At 39.6% G+C, this 19,656-nt stretch overlaps 1 protein-coding gene across 1 annotated transcript in view; it reads left to right on the plus strand.

The window, feature by feature from the left end:
- The window catches only part of ELP3 (elongator acetyltransferase complex subunit 3), an 88,335-nt gene that overhangs the window by 8,231 nt on the left and 60,448 nt on the right, over positions 1–19,656 (plus strand). Inside the window, exons 4-7 of the mRNA XM_045831099.1 lie at positions 4,470–4,540; positions 5,332–5,395; positions 7,333–7,401; positions 9,293–9,447. Of these exons, the coding sequence (XP_045687055.1) occupies positions 4,470–4,540; positions 5,332–5,395; positions 7,333–7,401; positions 9,293–9,447 (359 nt within the window). The remainder of the gene's footprint in view (positions 1–4,469; positions 4,541–5,331; positions 5,396–7,332; positions 7,402–9,292; positions 9,448–19,656) is intronic.

Here is a 19,656-nt window from a genome sequence, read left to right on the forward strand (position 1 = left end):
CCAGCCCGCGCTCCATCCACTGAGCTACACCAGCCAGGGCACAGTCATTTCTTAACTGGTCTGCTTTGTCGTGCCTGTGCCAAACCTGTCTTCTGCAGTGTCACCAGAGTGACATCTGTTCACACGCTCACAAGCACACAGCTGACTGTCCTCCTCTGTCTGCTGCACATCCTAATCTCCATGTTTTTGTTCCTGCTGCTACTCTGGCAGGGCTTTGTTTTTATGTTTGTTTTGTTATGGAATAGTCTTGGGTTTACAGAAAAATGGAGCAGAAAGTATGCAGAGTTTCCACATACTTCCTTGTCCTTCTCCCAGATTGCCCTATTATTAATACCTCGCATTGGTTGGGTGCATTTGTTATAATTGATGAACCAGTATTATTACATTATTATTAACTGAAGCTAATAGTTTTTACATTAGGGTCACTCATAGTGTCGTGCATTCAATGGGTTTTACCAAATGCATAATGCCATGTGTTGTATGGAATAGCTTTGCTGTCTTAACTCTCTTCTACTCATCCTGTCCTCTGCTCCAAACTTCTGGCAACCACTGGTCTATTTGCTGTCTTCATACTTTTGCCTTTTCCAGAGCGTCATGAAGTTGGAGTCACACAGTATGTAGCCTTTTCAGATCGGCTTCTTTCATTTAGCAATATGCATGTAAGGTTATGTCTCGTTAGTAGGTTGATAGTTCATTTGTTTTTAGTGCTGAATAATATTCCACTGTCCGTACCACAGTTTGTTCGTTCACCCATTGATGGACATCCTGGTTGCTTCCAGTTTTTGGAAGTTGTGAACAAAGCTGCTATAAATATTTGTGTGAAGGTTTTTGTGTACTATAAGTTTTCAATTCATTTAGGTAAATACCTAGGAGTGTGGTTGCTGGGTCATAAGATAAGACTATGTTTAGCTTGTAAGAACCTGTCAAAATGTCTATACCATTTTGCATTCCCATCAACAGTGAATGAGGCTTCCTGTTGATCCACATGCTTGTCAGCATTTGGTATTGTCAGTTTCTGGATTTTGGCCATTCTGGTAGGTGTGTGTAGTGCTGTCTTGTTTTCATTTGCAATTCCTGAATGCCGTATGATGTTGAATATATTTTCATATATTTATTTGCCATCCGTCTTTTTTGTTGGGGTGTCTATTTAGCTCTCTTGCCCTATTCTTAATTGGGTTATTTGGGGGCGTGTGTGTGTGTGTGAAGTTGTAGAGTTTTCTTATATATTGAAGATAGGTGTCTTTTATCAGGAGAGGTATTTTACAAATGTTTTCTTCCAGTCTTGTCTGTGGCTTGTCTTTTTATTCTCTCCACAGTATCTTTCTTGGAGCAGAACTTCCAAGTCTTAATGTAGTCCAACTTCCCGGTTTTTTCTTTCATGGACTGCACTTTTGATGTTGTATGTAAAAACTCTTGACAAAACCAAGGGTCTCCTGTGCTATCTTCTAGAAGTTTTATAGTTTTGCATTTTATATTTAGGTCAGTGATATATTTTAAGTTTGTATTTGAGGGTTTTTTGTTGTTGTTGTTATTTTGTTTTTTGCATAAAACACCGTGATTATTATCCTTTATTAGTAGGATCACTATTAATTACAACAGTAGCTACTGTGTGTTGCCCACCTGCTACATCCCAGCCACTGTGCTGGTGTGTTTTCTGATTTAATCCTCAGAACAGTTTTGAGAGATAGGTAAGTATCGCCTTCATTTTCCAAAATTGGAAAATGCACAGTAAGGGGCAGAGAAAAGATTCACACCTACACCTCTCTGGCTGACTCCAAAGTCATTGCTTGTTCTACTCTATCAGTAAGTTTTTAACTATATCACACAAAACCACAGGGTTCCTTAGCAGTTCTGCCATGGAGAATAGCGCAGGGAAGCTGTGGGAGCAGGTCTCATCTCCACTTCACCCAGGGCTGCTGTTGCTTTTAATCTTCCTTATAAATTGGGGTTCTGGGTAAAATGGACTCGAGAGGAGAGTCCTACTCCTTAAAAATGTTTGGGGACGACTGCGCACCGCTTCCTCGGCCCCCCCTCGTCAGCTCAGTCAGCTCTCGCTCCGCGTGGTTGTCAGCCCCGGGGGGCTTTCCTAACTCCCCCGGTCCGGGCCAGTTCGTTCCTTTCTTCGGGCGTTCTTAGTGTTTCCCACATGCACGTGGTATTGAAGTAGCCTGTTTCTTTAAAAAAAATATTTATTGTTTACGCTGCTACAGTTGTCCCCCTCGCTCCCCCTCACCCCCCTGCCCAGCCCACCCCCCACATCCACAGTCAGTCCCCAACCGTTGTGCATGTCCGTGGGCTCCTCCTGTGTGTGCTTTGACTAATCCTTCACCTTCTTTCAGTTTATTTCTGTATGACTTGAAGTTTTGCTGGGTAGTATGGTTTTAGAGGGCAGAGGCAATGCATTAATATTTTTGAAGTCTCAGGCCCCACCTGCTTTGTGTAGCTCAGAACCTGGCCTGTCTCGTCGGCCCTCAAGAAAACGTTGTTGAATTAGATTGACCTCATCAGCGGTATATGTGGTTGTGTCTCATTTTAAATAAAGACATTTGTTTCAAACTCTTAGTTTTTTAATTCAGATCTGAAAGGATACGTATTTTGGGGGTTCTCTAGGTCATTACTCTATGACTTAAGTTATATTTTAATAATTTTTATTATGAAAGAAAATCACAAACTTACAGGGAAGTTGAAAGTCCAGTACAAAGAACATTTTCCAACTCAGTCATTTAAAGAGTGAGTTGTGAAACCCATGGCTTTGAAAACTTCAGTGCATATTTCTTACACAGAAGGACGTTTTCTTACATCACCGCAATACAGCCATCAAAATCAGGAATTTCACACTGATACACAGCTTACCTAATCCTCACACTTCGTTCAGGCCTCACCAGCTGTTTCAGTAATGACCTATAAGACCCAATTTAGAATCACATGTTGCATTATTTAGTTATCACGCCTCTGCAGTCGGGACACTTCTTACTTCCTTGACTTCATTATCTTAACACTCGAGGATTTCAGGCCAGTTATACTGTAGCATGTTCCTCAGTCCGGCTTAATCAGATGTACCTTCATAATTCGATTCAGGTCCTGTGTCTTGGGCTGGCACGTTACAGAAGTGACTCTGCATTCTTACTGGACCCATCGGGCGGTGTGTAGCTCCCTTTTGTCTGGCCACCGGTGTCGTTCATTGTGATCACGGTGGTGACTGACAGGCTTCTCCTCTGTACAGTTACTTTTTCCTTATTTAGTTTTGTGTGGCAAAGTATTTTGAAACTATGTAAATATCCTCCTGTTCCTTATCAGACTTCTAGTTTACTTATTTATTTGTATGAATGGATTAATGGTTTCCTATTTGGTGGGTTACAATCATTATTTATTCTGATGCACAAATTATCCCAGCTTTGACCAGTGGGAGCCCTTTCAACCTGATTTCTGTGTCTTTTATTTTTCTTTACGTGTCCCCATCATTCTTTGAGCAGTTTCTAGCTTTTGGTCATAGTAAAATGTTGCAGGCTCATCGTATACTTTACTTTGCCCCTGGAATGAGCTATTTCTCTCAGGAGTCCTGGTTTCTTTTTATAGAGATTGGTATTTAGAGCCCAAGGTCAGAGTGCCAAATAGGCCCACTGCTGCTAGGGTGTTGCTGTTTCCTGGCCCTTGTGGGCCAAGCTAGGAAATGTGTATGTATACATGCATGCATTCATTCACACACATAACACATCCACATCCATATTTATTTGTGTATCAGTCTGTTGAAATCAGTGAGTTCACAATAGTACCTTCAGGTCCATCCAGCCCACAGAGTTCATTGTAGTTCCCTCCCTTTCCATACTTATAACTTCTCTGACAGTAAGAAAGCTGGCTTGCATTCACCTTAGTGTGTGCCTGTATTTGACTGACTGCTCCTCTGTGTAACAGTCTTCTATTTCCACTATCCCCCCCTTTCTCAAGCAGACACTTTCCTTACCTGGCCTGAGCTCTGAAAACCCCTCTGAGAATATTTTGCACACACTCTGTGAAGTCCGACTCTTAGTTAATCATCTCTGCTCTGAATATTGAGATCTAGTGTGTCCATGAGGAGTTTGAGTTACAAAGGTTAGGTTTAGATGTAATTGTACAGAATTGCGTATGGTAGTTTCTTTCTTCTAGGCTATTTTAGTAAAACAAACCAGATTAAAAATCACTGTGACTTTAAAAATTGCTTATTTTTTTATTTATTTTAAAATATAATACAAACTAGTATAGACAGTACATAGGTACATTTTAAAGAGATCAGTATTATTTTCAAATCCCACTGAAGAGAGATCACCTGGCACCCACTGCTCAGCTGCAGAACCACAGCTTTTCCAGGGCCTTTGAAGCCCCTCGTGTGCTGCTGCGACAGCATTCCTTGCCCGCTTCTGACAGCGAGCCCGCTCGAGGGTTTTCTGCCGGTTATTCCATAATGGCTTTCTTAATCAATCTTTCCTCTGTAGATTGCTGTTGTGGCGGTGATGTGCAAGCCCCACAGATGTCCACACATCAGTTTTACAGGAAATATATGTGTGTAAGTAGGATGAATTTGATAAGTTGTGTGTGCATATTTCAGTTCCACTAATAAGTCCCCCAGAGCCTTGACTAGTGCATGCAGGTAATAGTTAAAACTTTGATTTAATAAATTCGTAAGTTAGTCCTTTGAAACAAGCAACCATAGATAGGCTATTTCGATGCTTCAGAAATGAAACAGGTTTTAATTTGTTCCAATGTACAATTAAAAAATACATAGGTTATATAGAACTCAAAACAAACATTCTGTTAACTTTAGTAGACAGTTTTGTTAACTTGATAAATGAAACATGGAAATTCCAACTGTCAGAAATTTTGAATAAATTTGGGTCAGAAAAATACCAAAATAAAATTATGTTTATAAATAACCTTTAAGCTTTTAAAATTTAGGTAATTGGAAAATTAGCAGAAGAATATGCATAATTCCAGGTAGAAAGATTAAATGAGAGAATAATATTCTTAAGTATAGTTACCAGTAGAGCACTGTGAATATCAATCCAGACTTAGGAAAATTTAGGTCCTGTTATTGTCCCTAAAAGCTTAAATCTCTGGAAAAATAGTGACTGCAATATTCTGAAAATGACTGTAATAATGTTCCCTTATATGTCTATCTTGTTTTCTTGTTAGTAGAAAATGTATTATTTGCAGACACTGCAAAAGTAGACTCTTCTGTTAGGATTTGAAAGGGAAGCTTGTTTGATGTCCAGACTTTATGGGGACAGCACATGTTTGAACTGGCCTGTGGAACTAAGTTTCGTATCTGACATCTTCATTCTTGCGTTGTGCTGGCAGGTACTGCCCTGGGGGACCTGATTCAGACTTTGAGTACTCGACACAGTCTTACACTGGATATGAGGTAAAGTAGTGTGAGGTCATCTTGAGGAAATGTCACATCGCGCTTTACCTGGAATGTGCTTTTACAAGTACTAGCTTTCTTAAAATTTTTATTTTTCCCTGATTATAAAAGTTATTCACCAGATATTTGCCAAGTGTCGACATTTTTCTAGTCACTGGAGAAATACTTATGTGAGCATTTGTTATTAATATATATCAAACATAAGTGCTTTACAAGTTTAAAGCCTACCAGTAGCATTTTGAAGGTAGACACTATTATTCTGGTTTTATGGATGAGGAAACTGAGGCCTAGAAGTCTTAAAACTCACTGCTAATGAGTGACAAGCCAGGTTTTGAATTCTGCGCTCCTCAGTCACTACATTGTACTCCCTGTGTGTGCAACAGTGAAAAAACACAGGGTCCTTGTCTTGTGGGATTTCCATTCTAATAATGGAAGATAGACAGTAAAGACACATGCGAGAAAAAATACCAGGTACTAGTAAATGCTAAGCAGAGAAGTAAAATCATAGGGTCTAGCTGGGTGGATACTTTAGCTGTGGTGGTTAGAAAAAGATTCTCTGAGGAGGTGATATTTCAACTGAGTCTTGAATAACAAGAAGGAGACTTTCAAGAATATGGGCAAAGAGCATTTCCAGCAGGGAGAATAGCCAGAACAAGGAGCCGTGCTAGGAATGACAGTGGGGTTCTGGAGCAGGGAGGGTCAGGGGAAGAATGAGATTGGACAGAGAGATGCCATAGTCGTTTGGAAGCCAAGGCAAGGAGTTTGGGTTTCATTACAGATGTCATGACAAGCCAGTAAGACTTAAGGGAATGATACAATCCAATATTGGTTTTTAAAAGAGCATTTGATGGCAGGAAAGGGTTAGAGTGGGGGCGAGAGTGAAAGCAGGAAGCCAGTGAGCAAGCTTCTGAAGCAGTCAGCCTCTCCAGAAGAGATCAGCAGCCAGCTAACTGTGTGACTTTTTCTTTATACACACACACACACACACACACACACACATACATATACATACACATATATATGCACATATATACACATATACACACACACACACATTTTTAAATTTTAGCCTGTTTTTCATAGTTCAAAGTTTTAAAAATACAGATGGATTTACTGAAACAGTTCCTTGTCTTTCCTGTCCCCTTCCACCCGTTTCTGATCCTCCCTCCCCAGCAGACAATCAGATTATCTTTCCTCTACATCCTTCAAAGATACTATATGAGCGTATAAGCACAGAGATAGTCTTTATCCTACTTTTTACACACAAGTTACTGTATCAAAATGTTGCACCCTGCCTTTTTCACGTAACAGTATATTTTAGAGAACATTATATTAGTGTGTTCGCAGCTGTAGAATATTCCATCGTGTAAAAACATAAAGACTTTTTTGAGCTCTGGCTGGTGTACGTAAGTGGATTGAGCTCCAGACTGCAAATCAAAGGGTTGCCAGTTCAATTCTCAATCAAGGCACATGCCTGGGTTGTGAGCCAGGTCCCCAGTAGGAGGTGCATAAGAGGCAACCACACATGAATGTTTTTTTCCCTCTCTTTCTCCCTCCCTTCCCCCTCAGTCTAAAAATAAATGAATAAAATCTTTAAAAAAAATAAAAGCTTTTTTGTTAAGCCACAAGGAACTATGTTACATTTAATGACCTTGTTTAAAGGTTATTCTACCAAATAACTCTTTTGAATATGTATGTACATCTGTGTCTCTGAGTAGTGTAACAATTTGTATAGGTTTCCATAAGTGTTTATATGAAGATAAATATGGTCTAAGAAGATGCCCTGCTGCTCAGATACTCATGACAGTCGGGGTGGAGACCAGCCAGATGCTATTCAGGACATTATTTTGAAGCCTGAGAAAGATTAATGCACCCTTTGAAACTACTTTTTATTTTTAATTAAGTGTGGGCATAACAGGATCTTCTTTTTTTCGTAGCCAACCTCCATGCGGGCTATTCGTGCTAGATATGACCCTTATCTACAGACAAGACACCGAATAGAGCAGGTGAGTTTTCTAAAAGCAGTTTTAAATTAGATTTTTGTACTTAGAAGCTATTATTGCTTGATTTGAGTTGTACCTGAAATAAGAACTAAAAGTGTTTTTCCCCATTGTAACTTTTTAATATCCATCTGAAGGAGGGAGACTATTTTGCAATAGCTAGCAAGATCAAAAATATCTTTTTAACTTTTCTTTAGAGACTATTATTTTCTTTAAGGGTTTATATTCTATGAATTTCTTTTAATTTGTAGAAAGTCATTTATGGGTAAAATTTATGGACTGGAGATGTGGGGAAACTCTTAGACAGTAGGCGCATGGGTTGAACTGTAGTTTCCCCCAGTGGGGGGAGGAGCTCTGTGGCTGGCTCTCTGGAGGAGGAACAGGGGACCGACTGTGGGAGGACAGGAGCAGCACTTGGGGCTGGGGGGTTGCCCTGTATCATGCTTGTGATGGCGGTTAAGCAATCTGAACGTCTACCCAGGCTCACTCATTCACACTTAAACTTCAGTGGCTCATTGTGTGTAAACTGTACCTCATATAACTGATTAAAAACAAGTGCTGTGTAAATTGCCTTGCTTTTGTTCAAGAAATCTGAACATTAGTGCAGTTTTATTTTTATAGGTTTTGCGAGTTTAAACTTGTCCAATTGGGAAAAAAAAATGTGAACACTGCCAGTAGTTTTCGTAGTAGCATCTAGTAGGGTGACTACAAAATCTCCAATGGAAAGTAGTATACCAAAATATATTTTAAATGTATATGCATATGCATGAATTTATGCATATATATGTAAATAGTATATATACATACATAAAGATGTGTTTATGTATAAATTATTTGCTATTTTTCAGGAACAAATGTTTAAAAGGTACTTTTTTTACATATTAAATGTAGACATCCTTTACATAGTACATTAATTTGAGTTCATAATTTGGTAGCGACCCAAATTAACCCAGTTTTTCTCAAGCCTAAGTAAGATATGGCAAGAAATTAAAAAATCTGTTTTTGAAAATTAGAATTTTGGCTTATTGTAGCTGACAAAAATTAAAGATCTGTACCATTACATCTCTAGTAGTAGAGATATCATATTTCATGTTTTATTCATCACACTTTTATTTTCCTTTTTTCCCCTCGAAAAGCATACTTGAAGTGTCACCTGTGTCCAGAATCTTTGCAAATGATTTAAACTTTTAAAGTGTTGTTTTAAAACTGCTTTCTTAGTTCTTATGTCTAATCCAGTCTTCTTTTTCTTTCATTTGCATCAAGTCCTGATTATGTTGCATGTAATTATCTTCTTTGTCCCCAAGATTACCACATAGTCTGACATAAATACATGGTTGATAAAGACTGCCTCTTATTTGCCTTTACTGTTTTCTAGTTTATACTTTATGTGTTTTTAAATTTCTACTCAACTCTGTAGGTATTAACATCAAGATTTTTATTTTTTTTTAAAGATTTTACTTATTTAGAGAGAGGGGGAGGGAAAGAGAAAGAGAGGGAGAGGAACACCAATGTGTGAGAGGTACATCAATTAATGCCTGTTGCATTTCCCCCCCAACTGGGGGCTTGGCCCACAACCCAGGCATGGGCCCTGACCAGGAATCGAACCAGTGACTGGTCTGCAGGCTGGCACTCATTATACTGAGCCACACCAGCCAGGGCAAACTTTTTATTGTTTTTAATTCTCACTCTCCCTCCTTATTTGAGCTATAATTTTTTTTTCTTTCAGACTCTGGAGTCTATTTTTTTTAATCCACAGAATTTGCTAAATATGTTTAACTGCTCCTCATTTTTAAACTGTACTGATGAGAACATTGCAAAGTAAAATTAGAAATTTGCAATACCCTCTTAGGTTAGTGACTGTATCTTTTTAATGCAGATTAATTCATATGTCTTTCAGCTGAAGAAGCTTGGCCACAGTGTGGATAAAGTGGAGTTTATTGTGATGGGTGGAACATTTATGGCCCTTCCAGAAGAATACAGAGATTATTTTATTCGAAACTTACATGATGCCTTATCAGGACATACGTCCAACAATATTTACGAGGCAATCAAGTAAGCAATCCTTATTTTGTCCTATTCTCCCAAGTGGGTGTCAGTGCACCCTCCGAGCAGCAGCTTACAAGAACCCCTTCAGCTCGACATCTCCATTCCTGGTTCTTTTCCGGAGAATGCAGGCGTGAGGGGGCAAGTCACCAGATTTCGTTATTTTTATTTGTGTACTTTTGATGGATCATAAGGTTAAGTGCATCTCCCCAGTTTTGCTGGGCTGGACTGACACATAGCACTTTGTGTTCAGGGTGCACAGCACTGTGGTCTGGCCTGCTTGTGTTGTGACACGATTGCCGCAGTAGGTTTACGGTGACATTTGTCATCGCGTCCGTCTCTGGTTCTTGGAGTTACTTCTTTTGTGGGATGGATTGCTCCCAGGGAAATAGTGCTGTGTGTGTGCGCGTGTGGTGTGTGTGGACATCAGGATCCTCAGAGAAAGAGGGGTTCACGAAGTTGCTGTGGGGGTCTTTTCAGCCTCGGGCTGGCCTCACCTGCAGGAGCAGGTGATGGAGGTAGGTGACTTTTCAGCCCACCCAAAAAGAGTGCTGGGTCCTCTTTACCTGAAATGTTTAGCTGCTATAAAATCAACAAAACAAGTGACTGTTATTTAATAACCACTGTTTCATTATTTGCCACTTTTTAAAAAATATTAAATAATTTGTTTATAATAGGATCATTTATTCCAAATGCTAGTTGACAAAACAGAAGAGAATTATGCATTCTTTTGTTACCTCATATCTCAGTGTTCATACATAATTCAGGGATTTAAGAAGTGAAAGTCTTAAAAATAGTTTTTATTTTCAGAAGTTTCAGGAACACCTAGTTAATGTACCCTGGTTCTTCATTTACTGGGTGTTTGTGGAGGGCACACACGGTGCCATGCGCCGCTGCTGCCGGCACCGGGAACAACGTGATGGACAGACGGTGCAGTCCTTGCCCTCACCACGCACAGTTTACTAGTTGAATAATAAGACAGTAGGCTGCTGTGCTGGAGGGTAAATGGGGTTAGTCTCTGGGCGAGGTGGTGATGTTGAAGCTGAGACTTGAAGTGTAAGGAAGACTCAGTCAGACCAAGAGCAGAGAAAGAAGGGAAAGGCACTGAAATGGGGAAGAACTTGGGGTGTTCTAGGGACAGAGGAGGCCAAGGTGGATAGATTCCAGTGAACAGAGGGGATTACCTGCTCATAGATGAAAGTTAGGGATGGGCCGGATTATGTATGGTTTCGAGGAGTTAAACCTCTGTTTGAAATGCAGTGGGAAGTAAATGAATGGTTTTAAGCAGGAGAGGGTCATATTCAGGGTAATAAGTAAGATTGTTCTGGCTATCGTCTAGCTAACAGGTTAGAGGGGTACGAGAGCCAAAGTGGGAGCCCAGAAAGAAGACTGTCGAATCCATCCCAGCTCGGGTGCAGGTGGTGGCAGTAATGACGGAGGAGAGGACGGGTCAGAGCTGTGTTTGTTGTTGCCGCTGACAGGACTGTGGGTTAGCTGGGGTGAGGAAGAAGGAGGAATCAAGAATGACCCTCAGGTGTGGGTTGTAGGAGATGGCTGATGGGTAGTGCCGTATACTGAGATGAAGACAGAGGGAAGAACAGGTGTATGGGAGAAAATTACGAGGGTTTCGGTTTTTGTTTTAGATGTGTTAAGTTTGAAATGTGTAGGATACATCCAAGTAGATGTTGGGCAGGCCAAACAAAAGGTGCCTGGGCCGGTGGTACCGTTTTGAGGATTATCTGCTCATAGATGATACTTAGGGAATTGGTGCTAGGGACATCTTTTCCTGCCCATCCTACTTCCCCTGTCCTCTTAACTTCTGCTCTCCTTTGGGTTTGTAAAAATGAAAAAAAAAAACAGACTTTTTCATAAGTTGAAATGAGTATCAGTGGTGCCTTGAGGGGCCTGTGTGAGGAGCTCAGCACTGGGAGAGTGTGTGAGCAGCCTGCTTGGGTTGCCTCAGGTCATGAATGTGACGAGTCAGTACTGTGTCCATGAATCGGGACTTCCAGCGGCAGCTGGCCGGTGTGACCTCTCCCTCCGACTGGGGCTTCCATAGCAGAATGAGATGGCGACCATACTGTTACTGCACATTCAAAACCTTGGTCACTCAGAAATGTGTGTGAGTCATGCGTATTAGTAAAGCTCTGAAGTCTTTGACTTCTGAGAGGTGATGTAGTCCAACTCATTCTTCTTAATAATACTGAAATCAAATGATAGTGTAGAATAAAGTATAATTTGAGGAAAACAACCTTGATTAGTTCAAGACCCCATGACATTGGAATAGCAACAGCACCTCAGAGCGCTACTGACTAAACATAATTCCCTAGCAGGATAATGTGTCAAGACCATTCAATTTTTCTGCCCATGCTTATATATCACACACCCTGTTTTTCAGTGCAGCTATTCTTGAGTTGTAGGCCTTGCCTGTTAAGTGGAATCGAGCTATAAAAATATCCTGGACTTGCCTTGCCCCTCAGTCCTCTGCAACCCCTATAAAATTTTGGCACAAAGCTTTTCACAGCCCAGTTGGAGTTCCCTGTGTCGAGTGAGCTGGGCCAACTGAAGATCTTCGTAATGAATTTCTAGAATACGCCTGGTTTGACGTTTTCTTCTGTCGAAACTTTAAAAATTTTGCTTTATTCTTGGTGTGAGGTTGTACTTCATTTTTGCAGAAATGTTCTAATGCCCAGTGGTATTTGGAAGTTGTCTGTCGTTGGGGTGAAAACAGAGTCCGCATTTCCACCGGCCAGCTTGGCTCTCAGAGTCTGTAGAAAAAGCGCTTTGGAGAACAAAGCTGCCTCCTGTGGTAAGGAGCCAGCCTTGTTTTCTTTCCGTTCTCCAGTTTACCTCAAGAGGGCAACAAACACTTTACTTTCTGATGAAAATTTATACAACTTGAGTCTTCATTGCAGCAGATCTCATGAATGGCTCTGGGGAAGTAATAAAAGTACAATCTGGGAGCCGTAAAGCCGTGCGTAAATGTCACCCGGAATTCTGCCCAGCCGCGCTTGACGTGTTTGCTCTTTTCTCGTCGTCTCTGTGCTTTTATTAGATAACCTTACAAAGCTGGTTTGTGGCATTTTGTTTGCTTTGTTGAGGTAAATTTCTACTACTAACTTCCAAGAATAGAGTTGCCTTTTTTTTTTTGGAGGGGAAGAGGAGAATGTCATATAATTTGAAGAAATGGTAGCCTGGTTCGTGCTCTAGCCCAGAGACATAGAAAACTCTTTTCGGATGTTAGCGTCTTTGTGAAGTGAAGAGCAGCCCAGAGGTGCAGGGTGTGGGACCAATGCCTTTTCTGCAGATGTTGGGGTGGGGGGTACCTTGTTGCTCTCTGTGTGGTCTTAAACACGGGGTGTTCATCGGAGCTGCAGGGGGCTACCCAGGGTGGCTGCCCTCTCAGACAGAAAGTGGACAACTTCAGATTTCTTTTACTATTAGTTGGTATTCATTGTTTTTGCTTACTAACTACACAGATGTAATATTTTCATTAGCTTAGGAGAGATTTTTATTTAAAAGGTTAATTTTAAGTTCAGTTAAAAATTACATATTGTGACAGATGAGTCAACAATGTTTAAGATTAAAAGTCTGTTCACGAAGTTAGTTCATGTGTTCCTGTTTTGTTATCATGTGTCTAATCTAATTAAAGTTTTGTTTCTTAGTTAAAAGATTAAAAAGTAGTCCTGGCTGGGTGGCTGGGTGGAGTTTTTTTGTCCCAATCACCAAAAGGTTGCAGGTTCTATTCCCAGTAGGGCACGTACAGGAGGCAGCTAATCAATATTTCTCTCTCTCTCTTCCCTTTCCTCTAAAATCAGTAAACATATCCTCAAGTGAAAATTATAATTAGAGTAAGAAAAAGCCATAAAAAGGTGAACTTAGTTATTTATGGCAAGTTAGTAGCAAAAAGTATGTTATATCCTTGCAGATGGAAAAATTGGAAAGCTGAGTGAACACAAAGCTCAAGGACAAAGCAGGGGAGGTTTCTGTGAAGACTCATTAAATCGAGCAAAGTGATAATCACTGATTTCTATCAGCTAGCCTGAGACTCCTCCATTCTCTCCAGGGAGAACAATTACTGGTAACTGTCGTCCTCTAAACGTCACAGCTCTGGAGATGAAAAGGACCGGTAGTAGGGTCTGAGTCACGCATTCACCAGAATGCAAATGTTGCCAAATAACTCAGAACGACCTTTTTAAATAGTTTTATTCCTTTTTATCAGACCTGCCCAGAAGCAGTTTTACAGTCAATCTTTAATGCTCCTTGGCTGTTTTCTCAAGATGCCATTTAAAAGGATAGTTACCCATCAAGAAGTGGGTGAGTCATACCCTCTCCCATTGGAATTTTTAATTTGTTTCCAGTTCTTCCTCTCCCTCTTCCACCCCAGTCAATGACTTTGAATACTTCAACTATGTCTTGTGTTTATTAGAAAAGCTAGGTGGTAGGAAATGCTGGGAACCAGCCCCAGGAGACAATTGCATAGACTTGCAGAGTTAGGAAGAAAGAAAAAGCAGCCCAAAAATGCCTGAAAGTGACCATCTCCTGCCTTGCAGCCCTGGGCCTGACTTCTGGCAGGCTTCAGACCTCCAGCCTTTCTGCATTTTGACTCCAGTGCTCCCCCTGCCCTTTATGTGTTGCCCACTTTTACTTCCTCCCTTGGTCAGCCAGATTTTTGTAGATGGTGACCAGGATCCTTATTCTCATGACAGCCCAACCTAGGATACAATCTTAGACATCTTAAAAAGTGGTATTAGTTGTTTTGTTCCAACATTTTGTTTCAAACAAAAACTGAACACCACACGTATTTATCAAACTATTCATTCCTCCATCCATCAGTCCCTCTTTTTTCCTACTTTGTTTTGAGATACATTTCAAACTAGGTCGCAGACTTCAGTACCAAGTACATTATTGTGCACGTGATTAACTTGCTCTCAGTTTGTAGTGTCTTTTATAGTTCGGTCACACATAATAAAATGCAGAGTTCTTAAGTGTATCATTTGATGAGCTCTAACGAATGCAAATGCTGATGCAGCAAAACCCTTCTGAGACAGAGACCATTGTCATCATCCCAGAAAGTTTCCTTGTGCCCCTTCCTAGTAGATTCTTATCTGTACCTCCCAGAAGCAGCTGCTGTGTGTATTTCCCCATCTGCGGGTCAGTTTTCCTAATCTAGAACTTTATGTCATGGACCCATACAGCACATATAGGCGTGCCTCAGAGATACTGCAGGTTTGGCTGCAGACTGCCCCAGTAAAATGAGTAACATTGCAATAAAGCGAATCACATGGATTTTTGGTTGCCCTGTGCATATAAAAGTTATGTTACAGTCTGTTAAGTTTGCAAAAGCATTATGTCTAAAAAACGATGTACATCCCTTAATTTAAAAATACTTGATTGCTAAAAATGTTAACCATCACCTGGGTATGTTAGAGAAATGCTGTAGATGGACTTGCTCAAAGCGGGGTCGCCACAAATGTTCGATGTGCAGAAAACGCGGTGTCCATGATGTGCAATGAAAGGAGGTATGCCTGTGTCTTCGTGTAAGGCTTCGGTCACGGAAAGATTTGTCAGCCTTGTTGGGTGCTTCAGTAGTTGCTACCTTTCGAGGGCTGAGTAGGATCCCAGTGTATGCAGAGAGCAGTTTGTTTATTCATTCTGTGGATGGACCCCAGGGCCATTTCCAGCTTGTGGCTATTATGAATAAAATTTTAGGGAACATACTTTTGTGAATATAAACATGCATTTCTCTTGAGTAATGACTAGAAGTGGAATTGCTGCATCATATGTTAAGTTTTACAAGAAACTGCCAGGCATTTTGCCGAGTGGCTGCACCATTTGTACTCCTACCAGTAATACAGGAGCATTCAGTCCCACATCCTCACCGACAGATGCTGTTGTCAGTCTTTAGTCATTCTAGTGGGTGTGCAGTGGTGCCACATCGTGGTTTAAATTTGCATTTTTCTAGCTGATGATGTTGAGCACTTTATTATATGCTTATGCTTTCTGTATATATTTTCTTTGTGAAGTGTCTTAAAATTTTCCTATTTTTTTTGTTTGTTATGCATATCCTGAATAGCAGTCCTTTGTTAGCTCTCCATTTTGCAAATAGGAAAACCCAGTCTGTGGCTTGACTTACTCATTATGATAATGATAATCTTTGAGCATAAACGTTTTTAGTCCTCACCTGAGGACATTTTTTCATTCCTTTTAGAGAGAGGGGAAGGGAGAAGGAAGGGGAGTGTTGGGGGGCAGAGAGGGGTGCGGGGAGATGAGAAATGTTGATTGGTTATCTTCTCATATGTGCCTCTACCAGGGATAGAACCCGCAACCTGGATACATGCCCTGACTGGGAATCGAACTGGCAACCTTTCAGTCCATGGGACCACACTCCAACCAACTGAGCCACACTGGCCAGGGCTAAATTTTTTATTTTGATGAAATCTGATTTAGTAGTTTTTCCTGTCACAGTTTTTGCCTTCTATATTATCTGTAATAAACCTTTGCCCGCTTCCAAGGGAAGAGAATACTCTTATGTTTTCTTCTAGCTTTAGTTTTTATAATTAGCTTTCATATTTAGGCTTATGATCTATATTGAATTCTTTTTTGTGTGTAGTGTTGAGGTAGGAGTCTATGTTTCTGTTTTTCCCATATGGATATCTAATTGTTTCAACATCACTTATGTAAAAACTTTCCTTTCTCACTCAGATTGTATTGTCATCTTTGTCAAAAATCGATCGTATCATGTGAGACTAGCCTCTCCTCTGTTCCACTGACCTGTTTTTCAGTCCTTATAACAATACCACCCTGTCTTGATTACTAAGCTTTATAGTGTGTCTTAAAGTCAAATAGTATAAACCTGTGCTGACATTGTTTTCCGAGACTGCTTTGGATATGCTAGGTCCTTTGTGTTTCTACATAAAGTTTAAAGGTAGCTTGTCATTCCTCTTAAAAAGTGGGGTGAGATTGGGGTTGTTAACAGTTTAGAGCACTCGCCCTGGCCAGGCAGCGCAGCTGGGGGGTGCCGTCCCAGTGTGCCAAGGTTGTGGGCTCCATCTCTGGTCAGGGCTTGCACTGGAATCAGCCAGTGAGTGCATCAGTGAGTGGAACAACAAATCGAGTTTCTCTCTCTCTCTCAAATCAATAAATGAAAATTTTAAAAACTAATGTTCTCAGATTTACGAAATTAGAAACAACTTTGGAATGCTTCAGAGAAAATAGTGTAATAACATTGAGTCTTCCAATCCATGAACGTAGTCTGTCTTCTCATGTACTTAGGTTTCATTTCATTTCTCTTAACAGTAAATGTAGAGATATTGTGAACCTTCTGTTAAATTTATTTCAAAATATGGTTGTTAGTGCTATAGAAATGAATCTTTTTTCAGATTGTTTGCGGCTAGTATAGTTGTTCCTCAGTATCTGTGGGGGATTGGTTCCAGGACCCCCTGTAGACACCAAACTCCACAGATGCTCAACCCCTTAGATAAAATGGCATTGTATTGCATGTGACCTATGCACATTTCCCCATACACATTAAATCATCTTTCCTGTGTACTTACAATGCCTAATGCAGTGTAAACGGTCTGTACACAGTTGTCATACTGTATTGTGTAGGGAACAATGGCCAGAAAAACAAGTCTGTGCGTGTTCAGTACAGACGCACTCAGCAACCATCATAGGCCCCAACTACACGTCAGCAGCAATGTAACTTATTTTCTTTAATATTTTCTATCCACGGCCAGTTGAATCTGCAAGAGTGGAACCTACAGATACAGAGAACCAACTGTATATAGATGTACTGTTCATTTTTGTATATTAAACTCATATGAACTTACAAAGCTCACTACGTAGTTCTAAAAGTTTTTGTAAATCTGCTAGGATTTTTTTATAAACAATTATGTAATCTACAAATACAGTATGTTTTTAATTTTTCCTTTTGGATTTTCCTGCCTTTTTGCCTTATTGCAGTGTCTGTGACATTCAGTACAGTGTTAAACAGATATGGTAAAAGTAGACCTCTTTGTCTTTTCTTTTTCCAGTAGCACAGAAAAAACTTTTAATATTTTAATATTAAGTGCAGTGTTACTTAAGAGTTTTTTGTAGATAACGTTTATTCAGTTGGAGAGAGGTTTTATCACTGACTTCATTTGTCTGATGGTTTTGCTGCATCTACTTAATGATCACGTGATTTCTCTGCATCTGTTTAAATACATGCTTTTCCGCCTTTATCCTGATAATGTAGATTACTTTGGTTGATTTTTTTTTTTTAAACATTAAACTAACCTTGTATTCCTGGGATAAACCCTATTTGGTCATAATATCCTTTTCATTTACCACTGAGTTCAACCTGCTGATGCTTTGTAAAGCGCTTTGTGTCTATGATCATGAAGGATGGTGGTCTGTAATATCCTTGTTTATAATTTCTTTGTCAGGTTTTGGTGTTTGTGTTATGCCAGCCCTAGAAAAAACCTGGGAAATGTTCTGTCTTTTCTGAAAGAGTTCATATGAGATAAATGTTATTTCTTCCATAAATGTCTACAAGACATTCCAAGAATTTACCAGTGAAACTATCCAAAGCTGAAGTTTTTTTTTATAGGAGACCTTAGGTGGTTAATTTAGCACCTCTAATAGATTCAGGGATATTCAGATTTTCTGTTTTCATCTCTGTCCATTTTGGCATGTGATATTTTTCAAGGAATTTGTCTGTTTTATTCAAGTTGTCAAACTTTGTGGCATTAAGTTCATAATATTCTTTTTTTTTAAGACTATTTTTAGACAGAGGAGAGGAAAGGGAGAAAGAGAGACACACATCAATGTGTGGTTGCCTCTTGCACGCCCCCTACTGGGGACCTGACTCACAAACCAGACATGTGCCCTGACTAGGAATCGAACCAGTGACCCTTGGGTTTGCAGGCCGCCACTTTGTCCACTGAGCCACATCAGCCAGAGCACTTTCATAATATTCTTTATTATACTTTTAACATCTGTCTGTAGGGTGATCGTGATCACCCCTCTTAAAATCCTGGTGCTGGTAATCTATAGTCTCTTTTCTTCCCGATTAGTTGGAGGTTTATCAGTTTTGGTGTTCTTTTTATAAAATTAATTTTTGCCTTTATTTCCTCTACTTCATTGTTTTCTGCTTTAATTTTTATCTTCTACTTTCTTTGGGTTTACTTGTTCTTTATTGACCTCAGTAAGATACAGAAGTTTGGCCAGCATTATAGACCTTTTTTCTTTTCTAATATAAGTATTTAAAGCTTTATGTTTTCCTGTTATAGCTGAATCTCACACACTTTGATATATTGTATTTTAATTTTTATTCAATTAAAAATTCTAAATTTTTTACTCTTTTGACGCATAGAGTATATAGAAATGGGTTGTTTAATTTCCAAATACATGGAGGTTTTTTTTGACATCTTATTGTTATTGATTTCTAATTTAATTCCATTTTGGTCAGAGAGGGTCTATTCTGTATGACTTCGGTTTTTAAAGTTTTTTTAATTAGGACTGACTTCATCACCTGGTGTATATATATGGTGTCTCTTGGTAAGCGCCCTGTGTGTGTATTTGTAGGAACGTGTGTTCTGCAGTTGTCGGATGGAGTATTCTGTAAATACCAGTTAAGTCAAGGTGGTTAGCTATAACGTTCAGATTATCTTTGGGGGTTTTTCTATCTAGTTCTTCAGTTGCTAAGAGGGGAATATTAAGTATCCAACTGTGGTTGAAGAATTACCACTTCTTGAATTGTATTATGACCATTTATTTTAAAGATGTGTTATCAGCTGCATGCACACTACAGATGCTGTGTTTTCCTGATGTGTGAGCTTTATATCATTATGAAATTACCTTTTTATCATTACGAAACATCTTTTATCCCTGAAGTTTCCTTTATTTGAGGTTAAGTTAGCCATTACAGCATACATGTGCTTACTGTTTTTCCTGTGTATTGTCCATCTGCTTCCATCCATGTACTTCTGTCTGTGTTTGTCTCTGTATTGGGAGTGGGTTTCTTGCAGACAGCAATCTATAGTAGATGGATTTTTTTATAATCCATTTTTACAGTGTCTGTGTTTTAATTGCCTGTTAACACTTACTATAATTATTAAAATGATTGCATTTTCATTGGTCAGTTTAATCACCTCTCCCTTTGATTTTCAGTAGCCAAGAATAGTAGTGTTAATGAATACTGTTACTGTCTAATTTTGTATAATGCATTTTTTA

This window comes from Phyllostomus hastatus, unplaced genomic scaffold, assembly GCF_019186645.2.
Source record: "Phyllostomus hastatus isolate PE091 unplaced genomic scaffold, TTU_PhHast_1.1 phas_contig_159, whole genome shotgun sequence".
NCBI classification, from domain to species: domain Eukaryota; kingdom Metazoa; phylum Chordata; class Mammalia; order Chiroptera; family Phyllostomidae; genus Phyllostomus; species Phyllostomus hastatus.